This window comes from Diabrotica virgifera, chromosome 2 (assembly GCF_917563875.1).
Source record: "Diabrotica virgifera virgifera chromosome 2, PGI_DIABVI_V3a".
NCBI classification, from domain to species: Eukaryota; Metazoa; Arthropoda; class Insecta; order Coleoptera; family Chrysomelidae; genus Diabrotica; species Diabrotica virgifera.
Window position 1 is genome coordinate 93,711,478 of NC_065444.1, and position 20,847 is coordinate 93,732,324.

Consider the following 20,847-nt stretch of genomic DNA (forward strand, 5'->3'; position numbering starts at 1 on the left):
AAATCAATGTCTTTCGATAATACAATTTTACGATTCCCTCAATTTTTGCTGTAGAAAAAATTTTTTCAAACCAAGTTCTTGGAAATGAAATAACCTACAATTTGATGTTTAAACATTTTTCCGTATCTCTAATGCTAATCTTTCTATTCTGAAGAAAATGGCATTTTTTACCAAACTACAAAAAATCGTTATTCGCTTTTAACTTCTGTTTTTAAAACTAATCATTCTAAGCCGGTCAAACTTCTCGAATCTATTAATAATACATAAATAAAAAATAATGAATAAGGCCAATGACTAAAAACACCGCTAACTTACATTATTATGCTTCCAATTGGATTTCTCCTTTTTTTTTCAAAAAGATATACATACTGATTTTTAACCGTAATTTTTTAATTTTTTATCTTACAAAGTTTGGTAAAAAAGAATTTTGTAGGTTTTTATAAGGTCTATAAGCATATTAATCAGTGGCAAAAAGAGGTGACTTTGAAAGGGTTGGTAAAGGTGGTTTTTGCACGTTATTACAAGTTTTAATTGTCAATAGCTCACTCAATTTTTGCCGTAGAAAAAATTTTTACAAACCAGGTTCTTGAGAAATAAATAAGCTACGATTTCATATTTAAACATTTTTTCAATTCTCTGATGTTAATCTTTCTATTCTGAAGGAAAGGTAATTTTTTCCAAACTACAAAAATTCGTTATTCGCTTTTAACACCTTTTTTTTTGAACTAGTAATTCTAAGCCGGTCAAACGTTTAGAACTTATTAATAATACATAAATAAAGAAGACCAAATAAGGTCAATGACTAATTTTAATTAGGGTGGTGATTAGGAGGTTGCTTTCGATCACTTTTTCGCTGAAAAAAATAGTGACTGGCATTCTTTTCATCGTAAGTCACTTTATTTTTGAGCTAGAGACTTTTTTTTATTTCTGGAGATAGATATTTTTGAATACTTTAAACTAGTTTCAACAAGTATCCTCGAAAAATGCATAGTTTTTCCGTCTTTTGACTTTGAAACTACAATATTTAGCATTTGACGAAGAAGAGCTAACATATAATAAACTATAGCTCGATTACTATTGGTCTTAAAGAAAATTAAAAAAACAGTTTTGTTTATTTTTTCATAAGGTACAGTTTTGTTACGTAACAAAACACATTGATTTTTTCGATATAAAACTAACACTTTCGATAGCGAATAAATCGAAAACTATTAATTTTATCAAAAAAATGTATAGACCGTTTTTTGCTTAGAATGAACATTTTTACCAACTTTTGCGGTCATAATATAATAAAAAAATTCCACTCCCGAGATGGGGTGACAACCGCCCCCATGGTAAATGCGCCTTTCGACATCATATAGATGCTTCTTGGACTATTCACTACTTATTCTCAAATTTTCAAGCAAATCGATAAATTCTGTAAAAATGGCGAGGTTTAGTCCTATTTTAAGCTTCATTACTTAGACTATATTATATTTAGCATAAGAGCTGTGAGACATTTTTGAGTAGGTATTTTAGGCAACCTGAAATTTTTTCAGGAAACTCTTCCATGATAGCCTAATACAAAAATGCCGGTCTGGCTGGAGGGTAGCGGTTATTTTCCCCAAAAATCCCCCCCAAAGTTAAAAAAAGGGTAAACATTGTTATTACAAAAAATATCATTAACGTGATTTTAAAGTAAATTTAAATATTCAAATATAAGGAAAATAAACAGGCCAGGCGATTTGAGGGCGATTTTAACTCTGCAAGATACTTGCATGGGCGCCCCAGGATTATTTTCAGGGGGTGCATCTGAACTTCAGAAGATTTCATCTGAATCTGTACATACTATTAACGAGTATAAAATATACATTTATACATACATAGCTATGTTCATTCCTTCCGGACAGAGTGGTGCAATTGTTATTTTGACAGGGTATTTTTTAATATTAAAAATAAATATTCTAAAAAAGACAGGTTTTTTTTGGTGAAATTTTCCAACTGCCAGGTGATTAAACAAATTACATGTGCATGTAAATGAGAAGCACTTTAGGTAAACAGCAGTGTGAGAAAGAACGTATACCGATAGCTGTTTGCGTCCTATATTGTAGCTGAGCGAGTCCTTTCGCTCGAGAAAAATCACGTGACCTGGCGATACCCATGTTGTTGTGCCTCGATACGTTAGAGTAATTATTATATATTATAGTTTCTTAAGTAACTTTTTATTAATTAAAGGAAAATAATACGTACTATAGTATTTTTACTACAAAAGCGATATTACGTAGGTCAAAATTTTTGACGTAAGAGAACTGTCAAAACATTAGAATGTGACTTTTCATTATTGCCATGTTAATAATAAACATGGCAATAATGAAAAGTCACATTCTAATGTTTTGACAGTTCTCTTACGTCAAAAATTTTGACCTACTTAATATCGCTTTTGTGGTAAAAATACTATATACAATATTCTTCTTCAAGTGCCATCTTCGTTCCGAAGGTTGGCGATCATCAAGGCTATACGTATTTTCGAAACTGCTGACCGAAACAGTTCGTTGTTGCTACAGCTATACCATTCCCGTAGATTCTTTAGCCAGGAGTTTCGTCTTCTTCCTATGGACCTTCTTCCTGCTATCTTCCCCTGCATAATTATTCGAAGCAGTTCATATCTTTCACCTCTTGTAATGTGCCCAAAGTATTGCAGTTTTCGTTTTTTGATCGTAAATATGACTTCCTTTTCTTTATTCATTCTTCTTAAGACCTCGACGTTTGTGACTCTCTCCGTCCATATGATATTCTCAAGATTCTGCGATACATCCACAGTTCAAATGACTCCATTCAGTAGAACAGCACAGCAAGTACCTAACATCTCATCAGGCGAAGTTTCATTTCAAGGCTCTACTATACAATAGATTTTGCAAATATGATGAAAAAGACAAATTTATTATTATAAATATATGTATAGGTGGATAAGTATAAAACTATAAACTAAATTAATTGTGTCCGAATCTTGTACTTCTTCTTTAAACTCCTCATTTAAGCTTAAATATTCATTACCTTCTTCTTCGTCAGACTCCCCTCGAGACTCAGATTCTTCTTCTACATGATCTGTAAATAGTTATAATATATATTTGGAGTTAACTAAAAATTAATTAGTAATTAATTAGTTGAATTGCTACGTATTCTCTGTCCTTTTATACGGAGTCGAAGCCTGGACAATCACGGGCGCATCTGAAAAAAGACTTGCCATTTTTAAGATGCGGTGTTATCGAAAAATCTATTGTATAGTACGTATTATTTTCCTTTAATTAATAAAAAGTTATTTAAAAACTATTATATAATAATTAATCTAACCTTTCGAGGCACAACAATATGGGTATCGCCAGGTCACGTGATTTTTCTCGAGCGAACGGACTCGCTCAGCTACAACAGAGGACGCGAACAGCTATCGGTGTAGGCTCTTTCTCACACTGCTGCTTACCTAAAGTGCTTTTCATTTACATGAACGCGTAATTTGTTTAATCACCTGGCAGTTGGAAAATTTCACAAACAAAAAACTGTCTTTTTTAGAATATTTATTTTTAATATTAAAAAATACCCTGTCAAAATAACAATTGCACCTCCCTGTCCGGAAGGAATGTACATAGCTATGCATGTATAGTTTATACTTGTATATTTTATACTCGTTAATAGTATGTACAGATTCAGATGAAATCTTCTGAGGTTCAGATGCACCCGCTGAAAATAATCCTGGGGCGCCCATGCAAGTATCTTGCAAAGTTAAAATCGCCCTCAAATCGCCTGGCCTGTCTATTGTCTTTATATTCGAATATTTAAATTTAGTTTAAAGTCACGCCAATGATATTTTTTGTAATAACAATGTTTATCCTTTTTTTTTTTAACTTTGGGGGGGATTTCTGGGGAAATAACCGCTACCCTCCAGCCAGACCGGCATTTTTGTATTAGGCTATCATTGAAGAGCTACCTGAAAAAATTTCAGGTTGCCAAAAATACCTACTCAAAAATGTCTCACAGCTCTTGGACCAATTCGTTAATGACTCTCACACTCATTGAAATATTTCTGCAACCATAATGTGGAACTTCCGATTACACCTTTTTAACCGAAAGTGATATAAAACCCGCAAGTATATATTTATTCTCGTCGTGTTAAGACTCGCATCGAGTAATATATCGCATGCACTATTTCGACGTCTTTAAAAACAGTACTTCCAGATTCCAGTTGCAACTCTGCAACTGAAAGAACGAGGTTAAATTTCTCACCTTTAATACCATCCTTGAGTTATAACCTCTCACTCGACGCCTTGTTTGTTATTATATCAGTTCTAATAACGTGGGAGTTATATTCACGGATATACAGACGGACGGACAGACAGGCGTGAAACCAGAAGTATATTTTTTTCGTCTTGCTAAGGCGGCTCGAATCACTTGTACCGTTTCGGCGACTTTAAAACAGTAGTTCCGGTTGCAACTCTAAAACCGGAAGTCCGAGGTCATATTTTTCACCTCTAATACTCTGTTTGGGTTCTCATTTGACATCTCATTTGTTATTCTATATATTCGAGGAGGAGTTATATTCGAGGACAGACAGACGGTCGGACAGACAGGCAGCTTCTTCTGCTAGTATTTGAATACTTCCGTTTAGTTCTTGAGACATCTCAAGAATCTTCGAGAACCCTATCATACAATAAACAGAAATCAGCTCATAATCATAACACATGCACAGTCTTTTATGCACAAGTGAGCAATGTTTTGTATTCCTTCTATCGGAACGCTTTCTTTGCCTTATACTAATCTGGACTTAGCACAGAAACGTTTTTCCCCACCAGCTACGCTAAAATCGGCGATTTCTGTTATTGGCATATCTTAATTTTAAGTATCAGCCTGTATAAGTTCGGTAGTATTTTTGCTGCAGCATTAGGTCATATTATCGGCTACTCCAAGATCTTCGACCACCATTTAACAATGTGATTCTTTTGTTGCAGATACTCAGAGGTACAGTAGCGAAGATCTGTATAAACCTCGACCGGTATTTGGAAGAAGAAGAAAACAATCTTGACATTATAAAAACGTGTATTGCTTGAATATTGTAGATATTTAATAATAGACTTACCACTAGTTGTATAAATATATTTTTTATATTTACAGTATTTCTAACATTTTTTGTAAGAAAAAAAAGTTTATTTGTAAGAAAAAAAAAGTTTATTTGTAAGAAAAAAAAAGTTTATTTGTAAGAAAAAAAGTTTATTTGTAAAAATAAAGAAAAAAATTATTATGTAGGATGATATTCGTCATTATAAACATCTGACTTAGATTTCGAAAAACGGGGAAAAGAATCAATAGACCAATGGTATGTGTATAAAAATGTGCTGTATTGAGGAAAGATACGGGAATGTAGGCTAGGTCACAGAAAAAGCTATAAAATAAAATATTAAATAAATAAAAATAAATTACGGGTACAAAGAACACCTTGGTATGAAAGGAAACAATTAGAAGCTCAGAAAAACTATAGACTTCGTTCACTAATGTCAAAGCCTGAACGTGACATCAAAGCTCAATTTTCCGATGCTTTTCAGGTTTAGTCAACGCATTTTCAACGTTCTTGTTCGATTATTTGGGAGTAACGTTAACAAATAGAAATCAAAAGACTCCACAAATGGAAAAAGGAAAGCTAGAGGTAGTAAAAGTGCTAGAAGTCTAAATAAGATGCTGACATCAAAGAAAATATCAAGAGGAACAAAAAGAAGAATCTATACTACGGCTATCCGACAAACTGTGCTTTATGCTAGCGAGACCTGGTTCTTAAGCAAAATCATAGAACTGAAACTAGATAGACGGGAGCGGAAGGTACTCGGACGAATATATGGAGGTATAAAAATGGGCATATCTGGAGAAGAACAAATACAGTCCAGTCGGCTTAGACGAATAACAGGCCTAACCTTGCATGCCAAGCTGCCCCAAATTTTGTTTTTGTAATCTTTAGGGGGGGGGGGTCAATAGTAGTGTTTATTTAAAATTTCGCTGAATTCCGCCGTTGCGTTAGCCGCCATCTTGATTTTTAACGAGAACTGTTTTTGCTCAATATCTTCGCCATTTTCAACTTTTCGACAAAAAGTGTGAGAACTGAAATTGTTGAAAATGCAATTTTCTATAATTTCGTTTATTATATTTTTTTTCATGCGGTAGATATTTTTCGATTTGTGGAGGCAAATAGTGACAGTTATAGCATAATTATTGAATTATCTCGTTTGTTGTTAGTTTTACGACAAAAATAGAGAAAATTAAATTGTATACAATCTTGATATTATTAATTTTTTTGCTAAAATCAATATTTAAGGAAGTACGTATGCGGCAAAGGCTCGAGCGTATTTTCATTAATTTCAGTTGTCACACTTTCTGTCTAAAGTTGCAAATGGCGGAGATATTGAGCAAAAACGATTCTCATTTAAAATCAAGATGACGGAATTCAGTCGAGATTTTAAATTTAGACTACTATTGGCCCCTCCTAAAGATTAGAAAAATAAAATTTGGTGCAGCTCTGCAGGCAAAGTCAAATGCTATCCCGACTGGGCTAATAATGAACTAAGTGTTGCAAATGTATGGACAACAAAAAATTTCAAACGTTGCAAAAGTTTAAAGACTAAGATGTCTCGGACACATAGCTAGAATGCAGGGAGGAAGAGTCCCCATAGAATTAATAAATATTGAAGCTGGCACAAAAAGCATAAGAGGACGGTCACGAAGAAAATGGATGGAATCGGTAAAAAGAAGACTTGGCATTGTTGGGAGTACAAAACTAGAAAACAAGATAGGAAGACAGGAAGGAAACCATTGAAGCCTTCGGCCTCTAGGGTCTGTTTGAGCTGATGTTCATGTATATGGTAGCAAGTCAGTCAATAACAAACAAATTCTATGATGTCAATACAAAACCGTCGTTTGTTTCAGAATAAGCGTTCACAAATCATAAGATGGAAAGGTAGAGAAGAAAAACGAAACTTGTACAATTAGGTACCTACGTACTGCGTACAAGAAAAGTGAAACAATATTACAATAATTTAAAGTATTTAATAACTGTTTATAATATTCCTTATTTCTTTTCTCATCTTTTTGTTTTCGTCAAGTAGATGTTCAGCGCTAAGAGAAATAATATCCAGAAAGACAGTATTCCTATTGAGTGAAGGGTATGTAAGTTGGTAAGAGTCCATCCTTTCCTGATGACATTTCGTAATGCTGATGTTGGAATTGCCAATGGCAACCACTCTATGACGAAATATATATATTTGGGTAATGCTTCCGCGGGCCACAAGATACCTGAAACCAAGATGCTCAACTTTAGAATCTGAGAGGGACAAATAAATAGTTTTTAAAAAAGTTTTGATCACAAATTTCGAATTACGTCTCTCATTTTTCCGAATGCATTTTTCAGAATAAAGTTATTCTTCTGAGTCGCTCACATGTTTTAGACGGAGAGGCAGCGCTGAAAAATCTCTTTGAATTTACTAAAGCTAGATTTTTCACAGTTGATTACTGTGATTGTGTAGAGAAACATACTGCGGTCGGTCAAGCGAAACGTAGAACAGGGGTTACTGAGAGGGTATCAAAGTTGCTTTCCTACGAAGGTAATTAAATCCATTTACTAAGGCTGAAAATCACACATTCTAAATTGAATATAAATAAAAGTTATTATAGTCGGTCAGCTGTATGACGGGACAGAGCCGGTCGGTCGGCCCCAATGAACGTACAGGGTTATTCACTATATTTTGACTCCCTTGTAAACTGCTTTATTTACAGAATTAGAAAAAAAATGTTGACATACAGGGTGATTGATTAGTGGGGTAAAGCTCAATAGATCCGCTATAGTAATAGATAGCAATAAAAGTTAATAACAAACATTGTAGCCAACTTTGAGCTTCACATTTTAAAATTAATTAGAATGTTACAGGGGGTTCAATAACATCGTGGCAGACCAAACTTATGTTTTTTTTTTAATATAACACCCTATATTTTATCTTATATTCGAAATCTTCTTAACTTCCCCATTACAAAAATGTAAAAGTCTGTTATGTTATAAAGGGTATTTACAAAGTTATAACCAATTTTCTATGAAAATCGTAACAAGTTCAGCGCCCTGTATAAATAAATATAAGCACAATAGCAATGGTTTATTGGTGCCATATTTTTTTGTTGATTATGAAAATTTTTAAGAATGGTTGATATTGCTAATTTTCTGTATATCGAATACAGGGTGAGTGAAAACGCAAGTACATTATTTTCTCAGTAATTTTAAATGGAACACCCTGTATTTTATGTCACTATCGAAAAGTGCCGTTACCGTTCTTTAATTTTTGTATAATATTCCCTATGTCTAAATTTATTAGTTTTCGAGATATTTTAATTTTTCAGAGCAAATTATTAATTAGAGGTCTAAGGTCTAAATCTTTCCAAATTTTAAGTAAGCCATGACTGAATTTTTTAAAACTAATAATTTAAGATTACTGATTATCAATCCGGTAATCGATGTAACAATATTAGTAATAAATTTTCCAAAAAACACAACCACAACATACAACATTTTTGAAACAATTAAAAACTACTTTTGTATGTAAATGTAACAAATAAAGAAAGAAAAATAATTTATTAGTTATAAATTTTACAATAAAAGCACAAACACAAAATACAACATTTTCTGAAAACAATTAAAAACTAGTTTTGTATGTAAATGTAACAATGTAACAAATAAAGAACGAAAAATAATTTATCAGTAAAAAATTTTACAAAAAAAACATGAACATAAAATACAACATTTTTGAAAAAATTAAAAGCTATTTTTAGTAAAATATTTTATATATTTAATTACATAAGGGTGTTCAAAATGAGTTGAGTGAATGAGTTACTTACACTACGAAGCATTTGCAAATTAACACTTCAAAATACACTTTGTATTCTCTTTTTCATCTCATCCCTCCAAAAAATCAGTCCAGTTTATTAAATTTTGGTGATCTGGGTAGCCAGGCTACTGGTCCATTGAAAAATGAAAATATCTCGAAAACTAATAAATTTAGACATAGGGAATGTTTTATACAAACTAAAGTACGATAAAGTTACTTTTCAATAGAGATATAAAATATAGGGTATTCCATTTAAAATTACTGAGAAAATAATGTACTTGCGTTTGGACTCACCCTGTATTCGATATAAAGAAAATTAGCAATGTCAATCATTTTTAAAAATTTTGACAATAAATAAAAAAATATGAAATCAATAAACCATTGCTGTTGTGCTTATTTTTGTTTATACAGGGAGCTGAACTTGTTAGAAAATTGGCTATAACTTTGTAAATGCCCTGTATAACATAACAGACCTTTAAATTTTTGTAATGGGGAAGGTAAGAAGATTTCGAATATAAGATAAAATATAGGGTGTTCCATTTAAAAAAACATCCGTTTGGTCTGCCACGATGTTATCGAACACCCTGTAACATTCTAATTAATTTTAAAATGTGAAGCTTGAAGTTGGCTACAATTTTTGTTACTAACTTTTATTGCTATCTATTACTGTAGCGGATCTATTGAGCTTTACCCTACTAATCAATCACCCTGTATATATCGTACTAGTGACGTAATCCATCTGGGCGTGATGACGCAATCGATTATTTTTTTAATGAGAATAGGGGTCGTGTGCTAGCTCGTTTGAAAGGTTATTCAATTCTCTACACAGTACTATAAACATTAAGATCATTATTTATACAGGGTGTCCAAATTTTTTTTGAATTATTAATTAAACAATTAATTTAATTAAAAAACTTTTTTGGACACCCTGTATAATTAATCAAGTTAATGTTTATATTACTGAATAGGAAATTGAATAACCTTTCAAATGAGCTAGCACTCGACCCCTATTCCCATTTAAAAAATAGCCGATTACGTCATCACGCCCAAATGGATGACGTCACTAGTACGATATATATGTCAAAAAATCATAATTTAAAAATCAAATAACTTTTGTATTTTACATTTTTTTCTAATTCTGTAAATAAAGCAGTTGACAAGGGGGTCAAAATATAGTGAATAACCATGTACATTCACTGGAGCCGACCGACCGGCTCTGTCCCGTCATACAGCTGACCGACTATAATAACTTTTATTGATATTTAATTTAGAATGTGTGTACTGATCTTCAGCCTTAGTAAATGGAATTAATTACCTTTAGCAGCGGACCGACCGCAGCATGTTTCTCTACACAATCACAGTAATCAACTGTGAAAAATCTAGCTTTAGTAAATTCAAAGAGATTTTTCAGCGCTGCCTCTTGGACTATTTGGCTGTCTCGCGTTTACCTTATTTCGTGATTCAAATGTACATTCCTTTCCACAAGTTCTGTGGGCGATTTCTATTAGCTCATTGTGGACGAGATTGGTCATCAGTTTTGTTTTTCCATAGGTTATCTTTAAACGGACTCTGTGTTATTTTACTGTAGTTGTTGTAGCTTCTCATATGTCGTCTGTTATGGGAACAGTGTCATTGGCATATCGTAGATAATTTAATATCTCCATCGATGCCAATTCCCCTTTGATTCCCACTATAGTCGTTTAAATTCGTACCTACTCCATGACTGTTATAAATAGTTATAGCGACAAGGTATCTCCCTGCCGCACCACTCTGTCAATTTTTATCTTCTTAGTCATGTAATGAAGGTTAACAGATGTAGCATTTTCGTATATACAGGGTAACGATAAAGTATGGAATGGAAACACGATAATTTCTCGGAAACCGCTGGAACAATTTTTATAGATTTTAGTGGGTAACGGTCTTCCAATGTGGTCGATATTATAGTGGTAATTGCATTGTTGTCAGATCTTTCTTTTTTCTGGAAATCTAATGAACTTTCTTATTTCAAATGGAACAAACTATATTTTTTTGCGTTTTGAATTGCTTAAGAAATACTCCAATCATCAACCCGTACTCGTCCACTGCTGGACATAGGTCTCACTCAGCTCTTTCCATCTTTCTCTGTTTTGTGCGGCTTGCATCCAGTTGCCGACAGTACGCTTCAGATCGTCAGCCCATCTGGTTGGTGGTCGTCCTCTGCTCCGTAGTGCTTCTTCTCGTGGTCTCCACTCGACAATACGTTTTGTCCATCGGTTGTCTGACAATCTGGCGACGTGTCCTGCCCAATTCCACTTGAGCGACGCGATTCTTTCGACGCGTCCGTTGTTTTTGCTCTACGACGTATTTCTTCGTTTGGGATTCGGTCCCTCAGGGAGACACCCAACATCTGGCGCTCCATAGCCCTCTGAGTTATGCGAATCTTGTTCACTACCTTTTTTGTGAGTGTTAATGTTTCCGCTCCATAAGTGAGTACAGGCATTACACACTGGTCAAAAATTTTCCTTTTCAGGCATATGGGTAAGTCCGATTTAAATACATACCTCAGTTTACCAAACGCTGCCCAGGCTAATTCTGTCCGACGTAGGAGCTCGCACGTCTGGTTATCTCTTCCCAACCGAATTTCATGTCCCAAGTACTTATAAGAAAGAGTCTGCTCAATATCCATTCCATCAACAACAATATTACGATTTAGCACCAGATTAGGCATTATTAGCGTCTTGTTGATATTAATCTTTAGTCCGACCTCTAAGGAAGCCTGATATAACTTGTTCAACATTATTATTGCATCATCCATACGATCGGCTATAAGGACGATGTCATCTGCGAATCTCAAATTACCGAAATTCGTTCAGATCTGCCTTCTTAAAAGTGTGTTCTAAAAGGGTTGTGAACAGCTTTGGTGAGATGGTGTCTCCTTGCCGTACTCCTGGCTGCATACAGAATTTATTAGTTTGTTGATCAGAGAGTCTTACGTTAGCCGTTGCATTGTGGTAGATATATTTTATCATGTTAGTGTAGCGATGGTCTATTCGGCATTCTGTCAATGTTTTTAACATTTTCTGCTGGTTTATGGTATCGAACGCTTTCTCGTAGTCCACGAATATCAGTGCCAATGGTTGGTTGTATTTCGCCGACTTCTCTGTCAAGTTTTTTATTACCAATAAGTGGTCGTTAGTGTTATATCCGGATCTAATCCCAGCTTGTTCTCTAGGCTGATAGAAGTCTAACTTAGCCTCCAGTCTTTTTGATAATTTTTGTGAAAAGTTTATAATGTGATAGCAGACTGATAGGACGGTAGTTTGTTAGATCTGTTATGTCACCTTTCTTGTGCAATAAAACAATGACTGCAATGTTCCATTGGGAGGGGGTTTTTCCTTGGTAAATGCATTCGGTGAAAAGTTTGGCCAAAACCTGGATCATTTTATATCCACCTTGTTTGATTGCCTCGATCACTACTCCGTCATCGCCAGGGGATTTATTATTTTTCATTTCTGAAAGTGTCTTTTTAACTTCGTATGGTGTTACTTCTGGCATTAATTCTGATCCCTGGTTTGTGATTTTCGGCAGGGGCTGATCTTGCCTTGCGTTGGTGCTCTCATACATTTCGCGATAAAACGATTCGACAACCTTAAGGATTTCGGCTCTATCCGTAGCAATGTTGTTGTCTTTGTTTCTTATTCTGTACATATTTTTGTTGCCAATGTTATTCGTATTTCGCCGCAAAACTTTTAAACTTTTGTTTTCTTGAATTATTTGAATTATTTCTCTGGTATTGTTTTCTCGTATATCTTTTCGGATTGATCGGTGGATATGTTTATTTAATTTCCTCAGTGTTGTGTAGTTGGAGTCGTATTTTTCCGTCAGTTGTCTTCTTTTACTTGGTAACTCTTTGGTATTTTGGCTTAATTTTTTAACATCTTTAATTATTTCTTTTCTATTCGTTATGATAAAATCTATCTCATTTTTGACACTGTCATCTGGGCTTATCTATGTCCATTTACGCTGAGGCTTTTTATCGAAAAAAGAATTCATCATGGATAAATTTTCCTGGTGTAAGAAGTTGAGCAGTTATTGCCCTCGTTCATTTCTTTCGCCTTACCCATACTTGCCCATTGCTACTTCTGCATCATCATGTTTAAAGCCCATTTTCGCATTAAAGTCGCCCATAATTATTGTGTAATATGCTGGTGTAGTACGTAATTCTGTTTGCATATTATATTCCCTATACCTAAATGCCATAATTTCGGAGTTATTGCTACATTTATTAAAAAACAATTTATACAAATTATTAAAAATCAATTATTTCGGCCCGCGTAGACATAATCAGTTATGTGGGAAGAGCCCCTCTTACATCACTGGGAATAATAATGGTGTTAAGCGTATAGAGCTCAAAGTACATCCAAAAGGGGGGGGTTGTAACCTCCAAAACCACCCCCTGGTTACGCCTATGCTTTGGATCATTGGGAACAACAAAAACCTTTGTAATTTTCCGGGTTAAAAACAATTTAAAACTGAAAAAAAAAAAAATCGAAAAATGACGATTTTCAAGGTTTAAAAACATAAGTAAAAAATGTTATTTTTACAACAGCGAAGTGCCTAAATTCAAGTTCAAACCTTATTTTATCAGCTACCTATAAGTTATTTGGTTTTATTTTATTTTAAAACATTGTTTTTTAGTTTTTAATGCAACTCGATGGCCCGTCCTCTCATATCCGCTTCATTAACAATTAAAAAAAATGTTTTAGAATAAACGTGCCAAAAATTCTTCTAGGGAGCTGATAGAAAAAAGTTTGGGCTTGAGTTTAGGTGCTTCGTAATTTCAAAAATTATTTATTTTTTCTTGTGTTTTTGAACCTTGAAAATCGTCATTTCTCGATTTTTTTCAGTTTTAAAGTGTTTATAACTCGGAAACGATTAACTTCACAAGAAAATTACAAAAAAACTTTTTTATTTCCAATGATCCAAAGAACCTAAAATAATGTCTACCCGGGCCGAAAAAATTGATTTTTATAATTTGTATAATTTTTTTTGAAGTTATACTTCTTTAGGCGCGATTGAGATTGAGGGTGAATTTATATTGATCTGCGCGCATGCGCACACCGACAGTTTGGTATTAGTCTTTATACGGGCTCTGATTAGGTGTTGAAATGATCTGTCAATAATTGTTCAATATGGAGGTTATCGGTAAACAAAAATGTTGTATAATATATTAGTTTTTATTGTTGTGAGGACAGAAATAAAATCAAATTTATAATTATAGTGACTTTTTAAATAGTTTTGAAAAGCCACAGGTACGTAATTCTAAATGTTTCAGTTGTATTCCAATAAAAAATTATCTTCAGACCTATTTGGAAAATGTAAAAAAAAATAATGTACTTACCTAGTACTTGCTATGCTATACCCCTAGTAGGCAATGCTTTAATTTACATAATCTGATTACGAACAAACTTTCTACAAATTTTCATCTAATGTATCGTTTTCTTACTCTATATATTGTTGTATTTTAATTCGACGTGTTGTTCTGAAGCTATTTTCTTGTGGCATTTTTACAATTTTAACTATTTAGAATGAGAAATAAGCCACAATATTATTAAAAAATGATTTTTATTAACGTTTCGACGCCCAAATCGGGTGCCGTTGTCAAAATACAAAATACAATAGTATTTTATGGCGTCGAAACGTTAATAAAAATCATTTTTTAATAATATTGTGGCTTATTTCCCATTCTAAATAGTTAAAATTTTAATTCGACAAAAATCAAACTAATAAAAATTCATATAAACAAAATGTCAAAAAGTTGTTCAGTTTGTGTATATTCCCACATGACGTATACGCGAAGGTGGTGCAGTTTGAAATCGCTTCGACTCTCGTACGGCGGGATACACGGGAAGTAGGTTCAAGCCCAATGCAAGTTATATCATTTTTTTATTTTTTTATAGATTTTATGATCGTAAGTATATTATTATATAACTTTTTTCAGAAAATACGTATTTAATTAAAATTTTTGGCAACAATTATTGTTCAGAAATCATTTGTGGCATTTTTTAATGTGTTTGTGTGTGTTTTATTCTTTTATTTTTTTAATTTTTGGTATTGTTTTAATAAAAATTTTTGGAAAGTAGTAGAGAAACTGTTTAAAGTATATTGATTTCGTTGAAATCATATAATAGAAGTATAACTTCTTACGTGCGTACAAAGTACACACATTCTTTTTTTTTTTTTAATAAATGTAGCAATAACTCCTAAATTATGGCATTTAGGTATAGGGAATACAACATGAAAAATAATCAGTATTTCTTATGGACTTCAAAACGCAAAAATATACAGGGTGTTCCATTTGAAATAAGAAAGTTCATATTAGATTTCCAGAAAAATGGAAGATTTGACATCAATGTAACTACCACTATAATATCGTCGTAATATTACCGTGTTTCCATACTTTATCGCTACCCTGTATGTATTTGGAATAATATTCGCATACCCGTGGTTGATTATGTATTCTGATAGCGCTTTTAAGGTAGCAACTGTTTCCACTCTGTCAAATGCTTTGTGGAAATCAAGAAAAATAAGAGCAAGTGGTCTATTATATTCGATAGAGATTTCGACTAGAATTTTATGGCATTGCAAATGTTTGTTCCATATCCTGATCGAAATCCTGCCTATCCTTCTGACTGGTAGCAATCGAGTACTACTTCCAATATGTATGCCGGCATTTGAGTAAAGAGCTTCTTTAGGTGGTTTAGCAAGCTAATTGGCCTATAGATTTCAAGATATAACTTATCTCCGTTTTTATTAAGGAGCATTGTAGCAGTTGAATATCAGGTATCAAATTAATGCTCAATATACTTTAACTTACCGCTAACTAGTACAAGTGGATTGAAGATTCCTGTAACTATTGTGTTTGCTGTTACATGATTATCGCTTAGAACTGATATTGCAAATCCTGAAAGAGAATAAACATATTTTAAATATTTTACACTACATTAAACACAGTACCTACCTACATTAGACAAGTACAATAGTCAATATTTACAATAGAGACAATAAATCTTTGGTGTTAAATTAAGATTAATGAATAAAAATACACATTGGCTTGTCTGACAGAGACGTTGGCATAGTTGCAAATTTGCATTGGAATCAAACATCAGTTTTATTAGACGGTTTGGAATCACAGGATCATACTATTAAAAGAGGAGTGCGGCAGGGATGCCTCTTATTGTCCCTGCTTTTCAACGTTTACACCGAAAGAATTTTCAGAAACGTACTTGTACTTGAAAAACAAAAAGGAATAATTGTGAACGGTGAGGTCATTAATAATTTGCAATATGCGTACGACACGGTGCTTCTAGCTTCTACTCAAAAAGATCTACAAACATTACTTGGCAAAGGAAGCAGGTCTGGATCTGAACGTATGGAAAAGCAAAATACTCGTAATAAGTGAACAACAGATTTGAGCAGGCTAGAGCCGCTTTTATAAGGGTGTCTAAGGCCGCGTTCAGAGTGGACGAGCAAAGAGCAAAAAGTGCACGTTCAGAGTGGACGAGCAAAGAGCAAAGAAGTGCTAATAGCGGGTAGTTACGCTAGACGAGAGTTTAGTTCTTTTCCACTCGGCAGGGTAGGATATTTGCTCTTTACTCTCACAGTAGTCCATGTAGTGAGACCGCTCCCGTCTGAAAAAATTTCCGATTCGGTCTCTTTTGTGGATTCCTATTTAAAAATATTTTAAAATTTCCTTTAAACAAATCTGGAGGGTGCCGGGCGGAATTTTTGGGCAGAAATTGTTTAAACAATTTTTTTAAACAAATACAAAAGATCACCTTTTTTGCTCAGGAACATATATTTTTAAGTTTTGTGGGTCATTCTAAACAACAAAGGTATCTTGTAAATGTTCTCAAAAATTAATAGTTTTCGAGTTATAGGCAATTAAAATCTGAAAAATGCGAAAATACGCATTTTCGAGGCCTAAAAACTCATATTTAAATTAGTATTTTTGAGGTTGCCAGATATACTTAAATTGAAGTTTAAACATTGAGCTTCAAGACTCTGAAGAGTGATCGCGTCTAACCTTTTAATTTATACCGTTGTTTTTTAATTGTTAAATATGCGTGTTTATCCGATTTTTTTGCCGGTGCGGCGCGCTCTATTTCAAAAATCTCCTATTTTCCTCCGAAAATTATTGTTTCTAGATTTTTTGGGATTTTCTAAATAAAATAAGTTTCTTGACATTTTTCTCAAAAGTTAACAGTTTTAAAGTTATAAGCGATTTAAAATCCAAAAATGAGTCTTTTATTAACTTATAACTTTAAAACTATTAACTTTTGAGAAAAATGTCAAGAAACTTATTTTATTTAGAATGTCCCAAAAAATCTAGAAAAAATAATTTTCGGAGGAAATAGGAGATTTTTGAAATAGAGCGCGCCGCGCCGGCATAAAAATCGGATAAACACGTATATTTAACAATTAAAAAACAAGGGTATAAATTAAGGTTAGACGCGATTACTCTTCAGAATCGAAGCTGAATGTTTAATCATCAATTTAAGTATCTGGCAACCTCAAAAATACTAATTGAAATATGAATTTCTAAGCCTCGAAAATGCGTATTTTCGCATTTTTCAGATTTTAAATCGCCTATAACTCGAACACTATTAATTTTTGGGAAAAATTACAAGATACCTTTTTTGTTTAGAATAACCCAAAAAAACCTAAAAATATATGTTCCGGAGCAAAAAACTAGATTTTTTGTATTTGTTTAAAAATAGTTATTTATGAAACAGTTCGTGAAGTATGCTTTTTGCGAACGCACGCGATATTTAGAGCACGAGCGACAGCGGCGCGAGTGCTATACATCGCGTAAGTTCGCAAAAAGTACTTCACGCACAGTTTCATACAATATTTTATCTACTCTACCATAAACAAATAAAAAAACTGTAACTCTTCGTCACTGGAATTCATTTCTATTCTACAATTTTTAGAACTTTGACATTTAAAAAGTCTAACTTTTTTCAAACCACAAAACTGTAAAAACTTTTGTCGTAATTTATTGCTCATTATATCATCACCATGACAACGCCAAAGTTAAGGATATTTGATTATATGAAAGTGTGTTAAAAACAGTGCGAAAAAGTAAGTCCCATTTAAAATACATTGTTACTTCACGCTCACTTTAAACACTTCACGCACTGCTATCTAGAATGACAGTTTTCACAAACTAAAAACTTACACATAATATAACATAGAGTAGATAAAATTGTTTAAACAATTTCTGCCCAAAAATTCCGCCCGGTGCTCTTCAGATTTGTTTAAAGGGGACATTTTTGAATAGGAATTGACAAAGAAACCGAATCAAAAATTTTTTCAGACGGGAGCGGTCTCACCACATGGACCAAAGAGTGCGAGCGGAGAAATCAAACTTGTTTGGTTTCGCCGCTTTGCTCTTTGCTAGCACTCTGTGTACCTCCATTTCCCAGTATGAGTTTGATTTCTTCGCTTTGCTCTTTGCTCTTTGCTCGTCCACTCTTAACGCGGCCTAAGGTGTTGTTGTGAAGCTATTTCCTTGTGTCATTTTTATAATTTACTATTTAGATGGGAAATAAGCCACAATTAAATTGAAAAAAAAAAATTTTATTAACGTTTCGACGCCCAAATCGGGTGTAGTTGTCAAAATACAAAATACTAATAAATTAAACAAAAATGTTGTTGCTTAGTAAAAAATTCTTCTAATAATTTATTTAATCTGACTCATTTATATCGGCAATTCAGACATTACCAGAGAACGGCAGTTTTCGTCAGTGGCGCACAACCCCAACAACAATACCCCTACAAGCGACACTATATATACACGAAATTTTCGATTTTATAAATCTGACTGAATTGAAAATTGGACCAAATCCCATCTTAAAGTTTAGGAAAAGACTCACCCATCCATATGTCAACTCTCCGCAAATGTTGGTAAAAACATTAATTGTAAGCAAAAAATGTTTTATACATTTTTTTGATAAAATTAATAGTTTTCGATTTATTGGTTATCGAAAGTGTTAGTTTTATATCGAAAAAATCAATGTTATTAATCAGTTTTCTGCTAATAACTCAAAAAGTTTTTGTTTTATCAAAACAACTTCTCTTAACGAATATATACCTTTTAAAAAAGAAACAAAGTGTTTTTTTTTTAATTTTCTTTAAGACCAATAGTAATCGAGCTGTACTGTATTATTAATATGTTAGCTTTTCTTCGTTATTATTAAAATATTATTTTAATAATAATAACTATTATAGTTTCAAAGTCAAAAGACGGAAAAACTATGCATTTTTCAAGGATAACTCATAGAAACTAATTTTAAATGTTTAAAAAGATTTATCTTCAAAAATAAATAATAAAGTCTGTAGCTTAAAAATTAAGTGACTTATAATGAAAAGAATGTCAGTAATATTTTTTCATTCGAAAAGTTATCGGAAACAACCCCCTAATTACCACCCTAATTAAAATTAGTCATCGACCTTATTCCGTATTTTTTATTTATGTATTTTTAATAGATTACAGAAGTTTGACCGGCTTAAAACAATTAGTTTTTAAAAAACTGGAGTTAAAAGCGAATAACGAATTGTAGTTTGGTAAAACATGCCCTTTTCTTCAGAATAGAAAGATTAGCATCAGAGATGCGAAAAAATGTTTACATATGAAAATGTAGCTTGTTTAATTCTTAAGAACTTGGTTTACGAAAATTTTTTCTACGACAAAAATTGAGTGAGCTACAGAGAAAATTAGAACTTGTAATAACATGCAAAAACCGCCTTTAAAAACCCTTTCAAAGTCACCTCTTTTTGCAACTGAGGATTTTAAAAGGATTTAATATTAATAGTCTTATAGATCTTATAAAAACCTACAAAAAAATTTTTTAAGAAACTTTCTAATATAAAAAATAAAAAAGTTAGTTAAAAAAACAATAAATTTAAAAAAAAAATGGAAAAATCCAATTGGAAGCATAATAATGTAAGTTAGCGGTGTTTTTTTGTATGGTGTACGTTAAAAACTTATTATCAGAGAACGGCAGTTCTCGCCAGTGGCGCATAATATCCCTACATGCGACACTATTTATAAAACTTAACGTGTATTCGATAAACATTGCATTCAACTTCATACATTTAATTTACATATAAATAACTTTGAAAAACTCCTGATACAAGAGTAAAAAACCGCTATACGCCGTAAAAATGAGTGGCGTACACAATATTCCAGCTATAAAAGAGCTGATATGAATATTACGTGGCGCGAAAATGTATATTCATTTTGATGGAAAATAAAAATCTAGTTTTATTTTAAAAGATTTTTCCATAATATTTGCTAAATTTGAAGTAAAACGCGCCACAAAAGAGCTTCAAATGCAAATTGTGTCAAAGTTATCCTTTTGTGGCGCGTTTTACTTCAAAGTACCCCTCGCAAACCTTATGGAAATTAGGTCAAGTGAATTTCGTTCATATGTACTTTGGGAAAATACTCTTTGAAGCATCCTGATAAAAAGTTTTCATGGGCACAACTCAATCGTATGGAGGATTTTCAAGATAGAGGCACAAACTCGGAAAATTATAGGATTTACTGGGTATTCCAATTCCCTGAGTTACTGGTTATCTGGCAACATGTAGAAGTTTGGATCAAGGAAACGTACTAGTAGTCTAGGTTTTTTTCCTGGCTATCCTATGGCGACCATTACCTTGACATTGACCTTCAACGGACGTCATCTTCTAGAGTTTCGAGAGTTTTCGGCATTATAAATTGATATAAACAGATTTCTCATGGGTTTTTGGGATCGATAAACACGAATATGCCATCAGAATTGACCTCCGGAGGACGTGGTGGCCACGGCCACTGCAAGGGACGTTATCTTCTAGAGTTTCGATGGTTTTTGTCATTTAATTGATGCAAATGAATTACTGGAGGGTTTTTTGAGGTCGCTAAACACGAATATGCCACCAG

The 20,847-nt window shown here is 33.1% G+C and overlaps 2 protein-coding genes across 8 annotated transcripts in view; one reads left to right on the forward strand and one right to left on the reverse strand.

Moving 5' to 3' along the window:
- The window catches only part of LOC114349496 (biorientation of chromosomes in cell division protein 1-like 1), a 67,015-nt gene extending 61,745 nt beyond the window's left edge, over positions 1–5,270 (forward strand). For all 4 annotated transcript variants that reach the window (XM_028299885.2, XM_028299887.2, XM_028299886.2 and 1 more), the window contains one exon: positions 4,977–5,270. In XM_028299885.2, coding sequence (XP_028155686.1) covers positions 4,977–5,050 — 74 coding nt within the window. In that variant the 3' untranslated portion in view covers positions 5,051–5,270. The remainder of the gene's footprint in view (positions 1–4,976) is intronic.
- Positions 5,271–7,041: 1,771 nt separating this feature from the next.
- Positions 7,042–20,847, reverse strand: part of LOC114349497 (ABC transporter G family member 20-like) — a 636,826-nt gene continuing 623,020 nt past the window's right edge. For all 4 annotated transcript variants that reach the window (XM_050643852.1, XM_028299891.2, XM_028299892.2 and 1 more), the window contains exons 13-14: positions 15,736–15,822; positions 7,042–7,302 (exon numbers count right to left, since the gene is read on the reverse strand). In XM_050643852.1, coding sequence (XP_050499809.1) covers positions 7,091–7,302; positions 15,736–15,822 — 299 coding nt within the window. In that variant the 3' untranslated portion in view covers positions 7,042–7,090. The remainder of the gene's footprint in view (positions 7,303–15,735; positions 15,823–20,847) is intronic.